General features: G+C 37.8%; 1 protein-coding gene across 2 annotated transcripts; it reads left to right on the forward strand.

The window, feature by feature from the left end:
* The first annotated feature begins 969 nt into the window (after positions 1-969).
* On the forward strand, positions 970-10,271 carry LOC307126709 (uncharacterized protein). Of its 2 annotated transcripts, none has more exons than XM_079817360.1 (3): positions 970-1,066; positions 1,669-1,833; positions 7,720-10,265. In XM_079817360.1, the coding sequence occupies exons 2-3, from the start codon at positions 1,713-1,715 to the stop codon at positions 8,646-8,648; spliced, it is 1,050 nt and encodes a 349-aa protein (XP_079673486.1). In that variant the 5' UTR covers positions 970-1,066; positions 1,669-1,712; the 3' UTR covers positions 8,649-10,265. The 2 variants fall into 2 exon arrangements, with proteins under 2 accessions (XP_079673486.1, XP_079673487.1); XM_079817361.1 differs by having other exon boundaries at positions 1,016-1,198; positions 7,720-10,271.
* The last annotated feature ends 3,806 nt before the right edge of the window (positions 10,272-14,077 follow it).

The following is a 14,077-nucleotide window of genomic DNA, read 5'->3' on the forward strand; positions in this document are numbered from 1 at the left end:
TTTGTTTGGTCTATTTCTCGTCTTGTTTGAATCTTTCAATGTTTGTTTGTTTATTTATTTTTTCTCTAGCTCTTACGGTGATTCATGTGCGTTGTCTTGACTACCAAACGAGAACAATAAAACAACTGAATCATCAGTGAAAGAGTCGCCCAGTTTATTATCCAGGATGCTACACCCTCTCTTTAATAAATCTTTAATAAATTAGCTCATCCATGAATATGAAGTCAAGCTATGCCTTTGTTTTGAATAATCGACCTCTAGCGGCAAAAATTAATATTGTGCTTTTAAAGTGCACTTGTTATATTTGAAGTTATTCCACTTTAGCACACAGATGTAAACTAAATACACTTCAATTTGTTACTACAATTAAATTGCAACTAAAATACAAAAAAAGTTCAAAAAGATGTTCTCAAAATAGCCAACTTGAAGTAAACTACTCATTAACACACTTGAAGTATACTAATCATTAGTATTTTTGCAAGTACACTGTGTACCAAGTTGATGACGCTTCAGTGAGTGTTTGAAATGGCAGGACTACACATTTATAACTCCACAAATCTAATGAAGGGAATTTTCAGACAGGTGTCGTATTTTTTAGGCAAAACCTATTTCCTATTTATCTATGGTGGATTACACACACATGCGCGTGCACACAATGGCAGTTAATACAGCACAATTAATAATAATGCAATGCATTTATTTGTTGTATATTTGTATTGTGTTTTGTGGCCCTAATAACACTTTTGTTTTATTGACAAACCTTTATTTAATTATTTATTTACTATAGAAAATATCATTTTTGATAAAGCTCTTTCCATATTTAAACCTGGCCGCTGGTATGTTTTCTGCACCCAAACATTACAGTTTTGCCTTTTATACTGAATCTTAATGACCAAGAATACATGTTTGAATTTCTCTTACATCTATTTAATTATTTCTTTAATGCATGTGCTCTTTTGTGATTTTTAGACCGCAGTTTGTAAGCGGGACTTTTATTTTGGTGTGGTGATATGACATCATAAGGCTGCGCCGCGATCCTGCATTGTTGTGATTCGGCTGAAGAAAGGTTCGTGTTTTTGAACATTTAAACAAGTGTTTAAATCCGCGTGAAACACTTAAGGAAAATGTTATAGTTTTACAAGAACTGTGAACTTAATTAGTATTAATGCTTTATCTACCAATAATGAACGTGATTTTTGTGAGTAAAGTACATCCACACATGACTAACAGAAAAGGTGCGTCTCATTTCGCTCCCAATATCGTGAATTAGTTCATGAAAAAAATTAATTCGGTCACTGGCAAGAAGTGATGAGGAAACGGAGGTTTTGAAACACCAAATCATTTGAATCAATTGCCTCCTTATATGATTCAGTGATTCGTATAGCTCGAACACATGCTGGTCAAATTGGTGTAAATACAACAGGAGCACTGCACATAAATAAATTATGACAATGATCTATTAAATGAGATCTACAAGAAGAAGAACAAATATCTCATAAATCATAAGTAACCAAATATGAAGTGTTTGTATAATTTGTGTTTGGCTAATCAGGCCATTAACTATCACCACTGAACTAGAGCTGATTGAGATGCACCCAGAGAGTTAGTTTGGATTTATTTTTCTTTGTTAATTATTCACATTTTAATCATGACAAATTGTCCAAACAGACCTGGTGAAGCAGCCGAGATCCACCTGGCACACTATTATAAAGATGGAGTTTATTAAAGAGGAGATTGAGGACATAAAGATGGCGTTTATTAAAGAAGAAAGTGAAGAAATAAAGATCGAAAAAGTATTCAGTGTGAAACAAGAAGATACTGAGGAGCAAACAGGTTGGTTTCATTCTCAAAGCTGAACTCATTTGATCCTCATTTACCTGTACAGAAATGAATGCAGACACACATTCAATTATTAATGTGTTATATTGAATGATTATTAATAATTTAAGCCTAGACTAAACAATTACTTGTGTAACACTGAACCCAATATCTATGTCTGAATTTAAAATATTGTAAACAAACACATTTCTATCACTTAATTGTGCAACAATATCTAACAAAAACACTTATTTTACATAAAGCAAACAATTACATGTAACTGATCAACTTTACAAGCATTTGCTGTATCTCGCTGTGTCTTGTAAACATGACGTTGTTTCCAGATGGACTGATTAAAAACACCATAACTCCTGAAAATACTAATACTAACTTTTAAAGGAAAAGAGATTGTAATACATTTGGGTGGCAGTGGGAGTGCAGGGACGCAGCAGCACACAAACATTTTTAAATATTAAAAATAAAAGGATTCTTCTCTGGAGAAGCGTTGAGTTTTTTCGGTTGCAAATTCTGCCATGTACATAGCGAATCCATAGTTTTTTAAAGGGAATGGGAGACGACACTCTGATTGGTTTAAAGGTGATGTATGTAAGTTTTTCACTGTACTAAATCATAAAAATACCATAATTTGCTTGCAGATATTTAGGAAACATGCTGAGTTCACATACTCGTTTCTCAGAAAAACAATGCTACAGCCAGTTATTCTACTTTGAAATGTGTGTTTCGGAATGTCTGTTTATGTTTTGGTCTGTGCGATACCACACGCCACCAGTTTACCTAATAGTATTTCGAAACCACAGGTTGCCAGTTGGCGAAAAACACATCGTATTGCTGCCATGGAAGCCAGCAAACAAACTGGGTCAAAGATTGTGTCTACCCGACCTAAAAAGCCTCAGCATCCATTAAAAAAACTATGAACGAGAGCATATTAAAACATAAATCAACTTACAGTGTGCTTTCATTGTCAATTGCTCTCAATCTGCTCGCGGATGCATCGGGCCGCCCTGACATTATCAAACATGTTTCATATTTAGGATTTTAAGGGCCAGATTTACTAACAACTTGCACCAGTGCAAACCCTCTTTTGGGGTTAAACTTTTGTCGGGATTTACTAAAGACATGGGATGAAAAAATTGTGCTGAAAAGGCGCGGACAGTTATTTTTGCGGCTGACAAATGAATTTTTTTATGCATCATTGTATTTGCATTTGTAGGAGTTTCCCTTTCAGATGCAAACTTTTAAATGTATTTAAATGAATCATGCAAGGTGATTTAAGTTTTTTTTTAGATTGTGTTGGTCATTATGGAAATTATTTGGCTGCGTCTGTTATTTCATTTGCATGTCATCAGTAGATCATGCACTGAACTTTCCACTCCTATCGGCGTGCTCACAATTTGCCATTTAGTAAATCTTGCCCTATATCGGGATGATTACGACTGATTACGTCAGTACTTCCACAATAGCCTAAGAGAGACAAGTCTACAAGGAGATGGAAGTGACAGAATTTTTTTAAATGGCCAGCGAAACAACAAGCAGCTGTACGGGTCCAGTGGACTGAGCGAAACAGCTGGTCGAACTGTGGCAAAAACATGACTGTCTTTATAATGTCTCCTCAAAAGTATATCACAACCGCAGTGACAAAGAGAAGATCTGGGGAGATATCGCATTGTTTTTTTAATGTACAGGGTGAGTGTAGAAAGTTGCTAGCTCACTATTGTAAACGTATTAAAATTGGCAGACAATCAGTGTTGACCCTGTGTCCCCAACCCTTTTCTTATCCACTCGTTTAAATTTCTTCTTTTGTTTTATTCTCACTACAAAGAAGTTGGACTCAAGTCTGAGTTCTTATCGGCAGAGTCCAGAAAGTAATTAAATTAAAAAAAGATTAGAAATTGCTATAGTAAATTTTTACCTTCTGTTAATATTTTAACCTTTCAACCGATTAAACCAATGGCAATATAAAATTTAACAAAAATACCACTGTTGCATCTTGCCATTTAACATTTTATTTTGTCAACAGAACCTCAACTAGTTTCCAATCAAAAATGGTTTCAAAGAATAGAATGGACATAGATATATGTAGAACTTTTATTATTACAAGTGCATGAAAAACACAAATTAACCAGTTTTATTGTATTTAAATCATTTAATGCCTCTGGTATCACGAAATGCTATTGTTTAGGGGTGGGCGATACTAAAATCTTATTTCACGATTATGATATGTTATCTCAAGTAGGATTATTCAAGTAAGAATAAATACTATAGAAATTGAATAAAACAATTAAATGTAAAATAAAACAAACTTCGCTGTATTACATGTACAGTGATTCTTATTAAATTTACTAAAGTTAGTCAGCAGTTGAGTGAGTGATTTTTCTCTCTTTTGTTGTTTGATTAACATTACGGCAGCAGGTTTATTGGACTGCTTATTGACGATTAACTGTTTACATTTACTTAAGACTGTTTACATGAATACTGTCAGACTTGCATTTTGACATGATGTATGTGAATTTATTTTACAGTCCAAGTGTAAACCATTAGATAATTCGTTACTGATGATGCACGATGAGGCAGCCTCATTTCTGTCTGCCGCTTTAAGTGTAGGCTATGCACACAAAAATCCGATATATACTATATTTATCGTCATATCGCCCAGCCCTAAGTTATTTGGATTTAAGTTGGTATTATAATAAGCAACTTACATTTCTCTAGGTTTTCTTTGAACATGTTGGTAGACAGTCGTGCCAGACACATCAGAGTTGATTTGCAAAATGTTCAATCCGCAGAGTGCTTCTTACCGGATTTCTTGCAAATAAGTTCTTTATGGTTTTCGTAAGCAATACAAATTATTGCTGACTTTGAAGACATTGTCCTAGCCACGCATTGCAATCCAGGGTGTGATGTGTGCAGGGGTGTAAATTGCGGGGGGGGACGTGGGGGACAGGCACCCCCCCCCCCCCCCCTCCCCCAATCTGAGGGCTGTCCCCCCCTGAAAACCATGCTGAGTATTGTAAATAATATAATGATATGTACTTAAAATAAATGTGTAAGTAGTAAAACAATACAAATGCAAACGGGACAAAAAAAATGCGTTTTAAGTTTAGAAACATTTTGAGTCCCCCCCCTTGCCCCACAGTGGTTTGATCCACCGCGCACCTCAATTAACGTTACCCATAGCCCGTAGAAAAAGTACCACACAAGTTTGGGGAGAGAACAAAGCTCTTCAGGCAGCAGTTGTGAAACTCCAGTAAACTATTTTTTTCACTTTAAACATCAGATGAAGTGATTATTTTCTCTTTAATACAGATTAGGCAAAACACTGTTAACATCACTTGCCCACTGCGGCACTGCTCTGGGCCACCATCGTTTTCTTTTTTTATAGTAATAAAATAATTTGACACAACTATTAAAAACTGAACGTGTCTGCTCAATACAGCACGAGCCGAACAGGCAAACAGCTGACAGACAAGATGATCGCGGAAGATTTGGTTTCAAAGCGAAATGTAAAAGCGCCTATTTAAGGGAGTGTGTCATTGTACTGTTTTGTAGTTGTGTTTTTCATTACGAATAATTGGCTAATGAACCCAAAATGCAAGCAAGCCGCCCCCGAATTGGCGCTCATTCTAAACCTAAAGTATATGCGGACGGCCGCTCCGCCAGATGTGTGTTGGGTTTTGCTCAATATGATAAGTGGCAGATCAGAGGGCTTGCTGCAGTTGAATATCTAAAGATCTGAATATCATAGTATAAAATACTTTGTGGAGGACGCAAGATAATTTAATAATTATAATATGACTGCGTGGTGAACCTTAATCTTATTTAAACAACTATCACTTTGTGTTGTTGGTCAGATAAAATGAAAGAGAAAAGAAAAATGGACATTACAAAATTTTTCAGTGCACCAAAACGCCAAGTAGCCTAAGTACGAAATTTGTTTTGTTTTTTGTGGTACACATATCCTTATAAGGACGATTTTGGCTGTATTATTTGTGTCCCCTTAAAAATTTGCTCTTGAGAAATTTCATGTTTATTGTCCCCCCCCAACTGTTAGATGAAATTTACGCCCCTGGATGTGTGTATTGTCTGCAAGGATAAGATGATGCTACTGCTTCCTGCCGGTGTGGTGCAGTAAAATGACAGGCGGGGAGACGTTAAAGGGTTAGTTCACCCAAAAATGAAAATTCTGTCATTAATTACTTACCCTCATGTCGTTCGACACCCGTAAGACCTCCGTTCATCTTCGGAACACAAATTAAAATATTTTAGTTGAAATCCGATGGCTCAGAAAGGCCTCCATTGGCACAATGCACTTTACACTCTCAAGACCCATAAAAGGTACTAAAGACATCGTTACAAAGTCCATCTCACTACAGTGGTTCTACAATAACTTGTAGTTATATGAAGCGACGAGAATAGTTTTTGTGCGCAAAAAAAACCCCTAAATAACGACTTGTATAGTGAAGACCGATTTCAAAACACCGCATCATGAAGCTTCGAAGCGTTATGAATATTTTCCGAGTATAAAATGTCCAAGAACCGAGTACAAATTCACCCGAGTGTGTGACACGTCCGAGTTCGTTCAAAATTGGACTTGAGTCCGAGTCCAAGTTCGAGTACCCCAACTCTAGTATCCTGCTCCTTTTCTCTCTGTGTTGGTCAGAGTCCAGTAGCTCTTTAGACTACCTTCACATCTATGTACAGACACAGTCTTAGGGTAGGGATGCACCAAGCCACAGAACTAGCGCTGATGAAAGCCGACTATGTTATTGCCTCACGTCGTGGCAAAAAAGCTGCACTTGAACACAGAGAAAAACAGCTGAATGTTAACTAGCATGTTTGCGTTCTGTGCCTGCGTGTAAATGACAACTGTATTTCTGTAGATATATTCGTTATTAAAAAGGGAAACCAACACTGCAGATACACAAACTGTAAGCAAAGCAGTGTGTGCTTACAGTTTTGAATATAAATTGAATATAAATCAATTTCTTTATTCCACTCCTGTCATGTTAATATTAAAATATTCACCCAGGAAGGTGATGTAAAATTAGAACAGTCTTCGATCTGCACCGTTTTGACTTCTTTGCTCGCTGTTTTACTATTATTATTATTGTGCACTGACAGTCAATCAGAGTTCTCTCTCAGCGACGGCCTGACACGATTCTACAGGCTGAATTGGCCCAAAAAAACCCAGACAGAAACGTCTGAAAAACTAAGTCGGCTGATGTTCCCCGACGGCAGATCATTGGCTTGGTGTGTCCCAGGCTTAAATATTTCAGATAAAAAGCATCTGTGGACAAAGGGACAAGTAAAAAAAATTTTAAACTGGCAACGAGTGCAATTTGGGTTGTTGGGTTCAGCAGAGATGAATGTAATTTTCTTTATGTGGGTCTTTATGGTTTTTGGTCTCCACATTATGGGACAAAGTAATGTACGTAACTTGCAACTGATTTTACTTCGGTGCTGTGACATATTTCCAAGTGAAATGGAATATTGAATAGAGGGCAGGGTTTTACTTCAGCGCACCTCCTCTCCATCTCTCGCTTATAGCAGACTATTTTTATTGATACTGTATATTAATATATTTTATTATGTAGCATTATATATTATTTACCATATGCTTTTTTAAAACCTAAATAATGTGCTACACTTTGACAAAACACTGGAAAATAATTAGACTTTTTGATTGCCACTCGCAGCACAGGTAAATCCGCCTGCTCCTGGGTTTTTGATAAGGGGTTTGATTAGTGCCTGCTTGAAAGTATTTAGGACATGTCCTAAAGAAAGCAAAGAGCTTTTTAGTGGGTATAGGATCTAGCATATCATCATGTCTGTTGCTTTGTGCCAATTAAACTGGTGTTAACTTGTTGTCTATTTCTGCCTTAGACCTGAGGCTGCTGAAGGAGGAGTGTCAAGAACTGAATGATATTGAAGAGAAATTTCACCCTGGAGAGAGCCTTTTCATCTGCCAACAGTGTGGAAAAAGTTTCACTCAAAAAGCAAACCTTAACAGGCACATGAGAATTCACACTAGAAAGAAGGTGTTTATATGCCCTCAGTGTGCAAAGAGTTTTTCACAGAACAAATACCTTAATGCCCACATGAGAGTTCACACTGGAGAGAAGCCTTTCACCTGCCAACATTGTGAGAAGAGTTTCTCACTAAAGGGAAATCTTAAGACTCACATGAGAATTCATAATGGAGAGAAACCATTCAAATGCCCTCATTGTGTAAAGAGTTTTACACACAAAAAAAACCTCAATACCCACATGAGACATCACACTGGAGTGAGTCCTTACTTATGCGATCTCTGTGGCAAGAGCTTCTCACGAAAAGAAAGTTTTAAAACTCACATGACAATTCACACTGGAGAGAAGCCGTTCATATGTCAGTGTGGAAAGAGTTTCAGATATAAAGAAAACCTTAATCACCACATGAGCGTTCACTCGAGAGACAAATGTTTTATATGTCATCAGTGTGGAAAGGGTTTCACAGATGGGAAACGCCTTAAGAGGCATGTAAAAACTCACATCGGAGAGAAGCCTTATATGTGCTATCACTGTGGAAAGAGTTTCGCAAAGAAAGCAAATCGTGAGGACCACATAAGAATTCACACTGGAGAAAAGCCTTTCTCCTGCCCTCAGTGTGGAAAGAGTTTCACAGTTAAAGGAAACCTTAACATTCACATGAGAGTTCACACTCGGGAGAAGCCTTACAAGTGTCTTCAGTGTGAGAAGAGTTTCACATTTCACACAGACCTAAAACGTCATGTGCAGACTCATTCTGGAAAGAAAACGCGGTGTTCCTTGGTGTGACGAAGTTTAGAAAAACTAGAAATTTCAAAAATGCATTCACTCTGGAGGAAGGCAATTCAATTTTGATCAGTGTAAGAGACTTTTTTTTTTGCCATCACACTTACAGCTACACATGAAAAGTCATACAAATGTGAGACCCTGTTTGTTTTTGTTAAAGAGTGTGGCAACTAGGGATGTTAATGATTAATCGATGATCGATTAATTGTCGCTAATACATTTAATCGATAAAACAGGGTCAAGCGTGTGCGTGCTGCTCAACCGCGAAACGTAAATCAGACACAAGGAATAATGATGCGAGCGCACCGGAGCACCATTTTACAGCTAGAGTTACACCTTCATCTTGACTACAAGTTTGCACGTGCATTCGCAGCCTTTTTCTTTGTGCACATTAAGTTGTAATATTGTGTTTATTTTCCGTGGGCCTTTCTATAGCTGATTTTTTAAATCTTGTATAGGATGCATCTAAGAATTAATGCAGTTGTGAAGCGTGCCGGTGATCAGCATCAGCGCATGCAGCTCCAACAGCAATGCACAACTTATAATGACTATGATTGGGACTGTCATGTTACATATCATTATAATGAGAACAATATTGTAATACATCGTTGTGAATTTACTGGGTCTAGTTGGCGTTTTCAGTGCATTGTTTCAGGAAGAGCACGTCCACACATTCTGAAGAGCATGCATCTGAGGTGGAGTTGGTGACACGTTGTATTACTCATATTTTATTATTGAGTAATTTAATTATCAATCATATCGATTCCTTTTACAATCCTGTGGCCCTTTATTTAGACAAACCCTTCTCATTGATTTGGTGAGGAACATGGTGTCTTGAGCAGCGTTTGCACACTCTGTCTTGTGGTTGGCTATAAGCCACTGCTGTAGACGCTATATATTCAGTATTATGGCTAATGATTAATCGATTAAATGATCGTTAATTTAAACGACGATCGATCATGGAAATTTGTGTAAATTGACATCCCTAGTGGCAACAGAAAATGCATATCTGTAAAATTAACAACATCTGAATGTGAGCCACATCTCCTTCACCTCTTTATACTTTAGGCTTTTCATTTTCTTTTTCTTTCAAATATTGAGCGTTTTGTGCTAGACGTCCTATAATTTAGACTATGTAGAGGCGTCAATTCCATGTATTAATTGATGCCTCTAAATTAAAATATAGCTCTGAAACTTCTTGCTCTGAAATGCCACAATGTAACAGAGATTATAAATAAAAGGACATAAACTGAAAGAAATAATGCTGTGTTTCTCAACCCTGCACATTTTGTGTCTCTCCCTAATCAAACACACCTGATTCAGCTCATTATAAGAAACTCAAGGACCTGAAATGGTTGTCCAACAGAGGACACTTTCAAAATCTGTAGTGTTAGGGTTGAGAAATGAACATTGCATTGCACGTTTCTGCCGTTTATAGATGTTTCTACCCAGTCATTTTTATTTATTATTGTAATATCTGAATTTCCTGACTCTTGAGTTTTTTTATTTTTAAAATTGTGATCAATATTTTATATATCAGCACAGTTGATTATTTTTTGTTTTTCCAGTACATATACTTACTGTTTCCTTTTAAATCATTTTGGTGCAATAAACAATCCAAAGCGGTTTGTCTTCCTTTCCTTGTTAAATTCAATAGAGCAGTGGTTTTCAACTGGTTTGGCCATGTGACCAACATTTTTGTTATGGTTGACACACTATCAGTACAATCCCAATTTATCTAAGATAAACATAAATTGTAAGGATATCAGTAACACTTATTAATAAACAGTATAAGGTAAGGCTATTAAATTGTTATTTTTTGCTAATACAATAAAGTTAGCCAGTTGGTTTGAGCCACCACAATGTAACTTAAATATTTGTTTAATTAACTTTCAGAAAAACATTTGGAATTGCATTTTTCTGTTGTTTATTTGACTACATGGTCCTGCGACCCCCGTGATATACCGGTATTGACGATAATTCATAAGGGTGTCACAATATACCAGTATATTTAACCATAGAAGTTAAATATTTAATATTGGATTTTGCGGAAATGACTCGCTGATCAACAGTAAGCACAAAAGAGCGCACAATCGCCAACCTGTTCACCCAATTCCCTCTGTTATATTTCAGATTTGGCCACTGTACAGAGAGTAAGTTGCAATTATTTTGCAGGTCCTGAAATGGGAAATGTTACATTAGTTGACTGTGGACACCATTCTGTGTTTTATTATATTTACATCCCTCTGGGCTTTTAGTCCAAAAGTGTGGTCATTCTGATAAAAGAAATTTATGTATGTAACTTATTATTGTATGTTTCCTTAAAATGTCTTTAGAGAGGAGAGCAGTATTTTTCTTTTATATTTTCACCCAAAACAGGGCGATGTGAACCATTTAAGGAGTGTTAAATCTCTCACGTGTAATTTGTTTCATTCATACTCAATGGCGGAGGGCGCTCTCGTGCAGAAAGTCCACAAGTGAGAGTCGTAGGAGTAATAAATCTTATGGCGTTCCAAGAAATCCCTAATATGGACAAAGCATCCAGCTATTGTTGCAGCTGAATAAAATGCCGAAAGAGACATTTTGACTGAATAAACATGAAGAGAACTAACACACCATTGCGACAGCGTATGGTTTATCTGTGTTCTTCAAGCCATTTTGGGTATTTTCATAAGGAGAATGTATATTTATAATGCAATGCCAATCAACATAGCCTTTACCACTGTATAGAATACTATAAAATAATATAATTTGTCTCATTCTGTGATAAGAAGCCACATCAGTTCACAGAAGGAAGTTATTTCAAACTGGTTGCCACTGGTTCCTTTTGTATGCAATGGTGTGATTCTTCAAAAAATGATATTTGATAATTGAGTAGTGAAAAATCTGATACTGTGACAGCTCTGTTTGAGGTTATGCTCGAGTCCATTCAGGTATTTTGGGCTAAAGGCAGGGACACAGCATGGACCAATGGCCAGTCTATCACAGGGCTGTTAACTGTAAAAAAAAATGAAATGAAATGAATAGTCCGTGCATTAAAATGAATAGTCCGTAGCCGCTATCCACAGGAAAGTCATGTGCAAAGTTACTGTGAACTTGAGTGAGACCATGCAAGGCCTTAAAAACGAACATCCTTAAACTGCACCCTGAAATTAACTGGGAGGCAATGCAGTGCAGCTAGTACTGGGGAAACACTGACCTGCTTCTTGGTTCCAGTCAAAAGCCTAGTTGCTGCATTTTGTTAAAGTTGAAGGCGATTCAACAGAACACAAGGACGACCCAGATACAATGAATTACAATAGTCCAACCTTGAAAATTATAAAAGCCTGTATAACCTGCATCAAATCATTAAAAGACAAAAAAGGTTTGATTTTTGCAATGCGCCTTTGAGTCATGGTCTCACTCAAGTTCACAGTAACTTTGCACAAGACTTTCCTGCATTCTATTTTAGCTTCATTAAAGCTGCAGTCCGTAACTTTTTTTGGGTTAAAATTATCCAAAATAAATTTGAGCAAGTACATAACCAGCCAGTGTTCAAAACTATCTGCTTACCTTAGCTCGATTTAAAATGGTAAGCTTGTAATCATGTTTTTAATTCCAGTGGTACTGGTGGATTTCCACGGGGAATTCAAGCATATCTTAGCGTCATTACGTCACATCTTTACACATAAAGAAGGTGTCCCGGCTAGTAGGCTGTATTGCATGTGAGGATGTTGGAGGTGGAGATTTATAGCCTTTTCCCACAGCACTTGATATAATTAAACTTATCAATTTGATGGCCACTTGACTTGCTGCGTGTAAACTTTCCCCTTCCCATGCGGTGCTGAAAAACAGGAGAGAAAAGAGATTTGAGTTTCTGGGAGAACAGGAGATTTCTCGTTGCGTCCGCAGGGAGACCAATGCTCGCTGGACGGTGGGTGGCCTGGAGGGTTTTAATCGATGAGGGTTTGGTGGGCTTTTTTGATGTGGAAATGGTTGGTCCTGATATAGCTTTGGAAAGCGTCTGAGGACCATCTCCCGAGAACTTGGATCTGCTGTTGGGAGAGGCCTTTTTGAGCTGCTGTGGTTGCTGCCCCAATGCGGAATGAGTGACTTGAGAAGTTCTTTGCTGGGACACCTGACTGCTGGAGAACAGATTTGAGGTGTTTTTGGAACCAAAAGCGTGTCACGGGTTTGTGTAATTCGTCTGTGAACAGGGGTTCCAGGGGAGATTTGGCTTGAGAAATTCTCCATTGAAGATATGCCAGAACTGACTGGTATGGATGGATTGGCGACGAGAGGTTAAAAATGTAGATAAAATTACCTTTTTTGGTTTGGTCAGTTTTACTTTGCTTAATCAAAAAAGAGATAATTTCTCCATCTAGTACTGATAATTCTGAGATGGGGTGGGGTGGCTTTTTGGGTCGAATTTTGAAGTGATAGCGAGTTCCGAGCATCTAAAGCCCTATTCGGACGGGATTAGTTTAACATGGGGAGGTGGGGGTAAAGTAATTTTACCTCAGGACGTCTGTAATATTAATGGCCAATTCGCACGGGATAAGACATCTCAGTAAAACTAGCAGAAGTGGGAGGGGGTAACTCGCTTTACGCACCACCGTAACCTCCTTGTCGTCATGTGCGTATGACGTTGCTTCCTGTTTTCAAGTGAGCAAACACACAATATATATATGTGTGTGTGTGTGTGTGTGTGTGTGTGTGTGTATGTGGACTGGTAATCCCTACGTTATGGGGACAAAATGTCCCCACAAAGATGGCAATATCCAAAATCCTTGTCCTTGTGGGGACATGTTTTGGTCCCCATGAGGAAAACATCTTATAAATCCTATGGAAAGTCCCCATAAAACATGAATAGCGCTGAGGACTGTATTATGTCCTTGAGCTGCAGTGGTCATGGAGAAGTGAACCAACGACCTTGATAAAATCCCCCGAAACCAATTAATGGGGCAGCGTCTGTGAACAATTCGGTGTTGATGGGGCACGAAACAAGATTGCTATAGAAAAATGATAAGCCGTTCCACTGGTTAAGGAATGTTAACCATAACCTGAGTTCGTTGCGACATGCTTGAGTTATGGAGATGAGATCCTCTAGCGAGTGGACGGAGGACGCGAGCGAGAGGAGATGCGATATGAAGGGGCGGCCCTGCGGAATGATTCGCATTGCAAAGTTTAAATGGCCGAGCAGGGATAGAAGTTTGCGTTTTGAACAGTTGGATTTTTTGAGGAAAGTAGAGGAGACGAGGATTATTCGATCGATTTTCTCTTTGGGCAGGGATGCCTGGAATTTGATTGAATCTAAATTAATTCCAAGGAACTCAATAAATGTATCAGGCCCTCCTGTGCTATGGGAATTCCGAGCTCGGAAAAAAATGTTTTGGACTGTGAGGATATGTGCGGCTGGGATGGCATCTGGGGCCCGTTTCAGAAAGGAGGTT

This window comes from Gobio gobio, assembly GCF_949357685.1.
Source record: "Gobio gobio genome assembly, chromosome: 5".
Taxonomy (NCBI): domain Eukaryota; kingdom Metazoa; phylum Chordata; class Actinopteri; order Cypriniformes; family Gobionidae; genus Gobio; species Gobio gobio.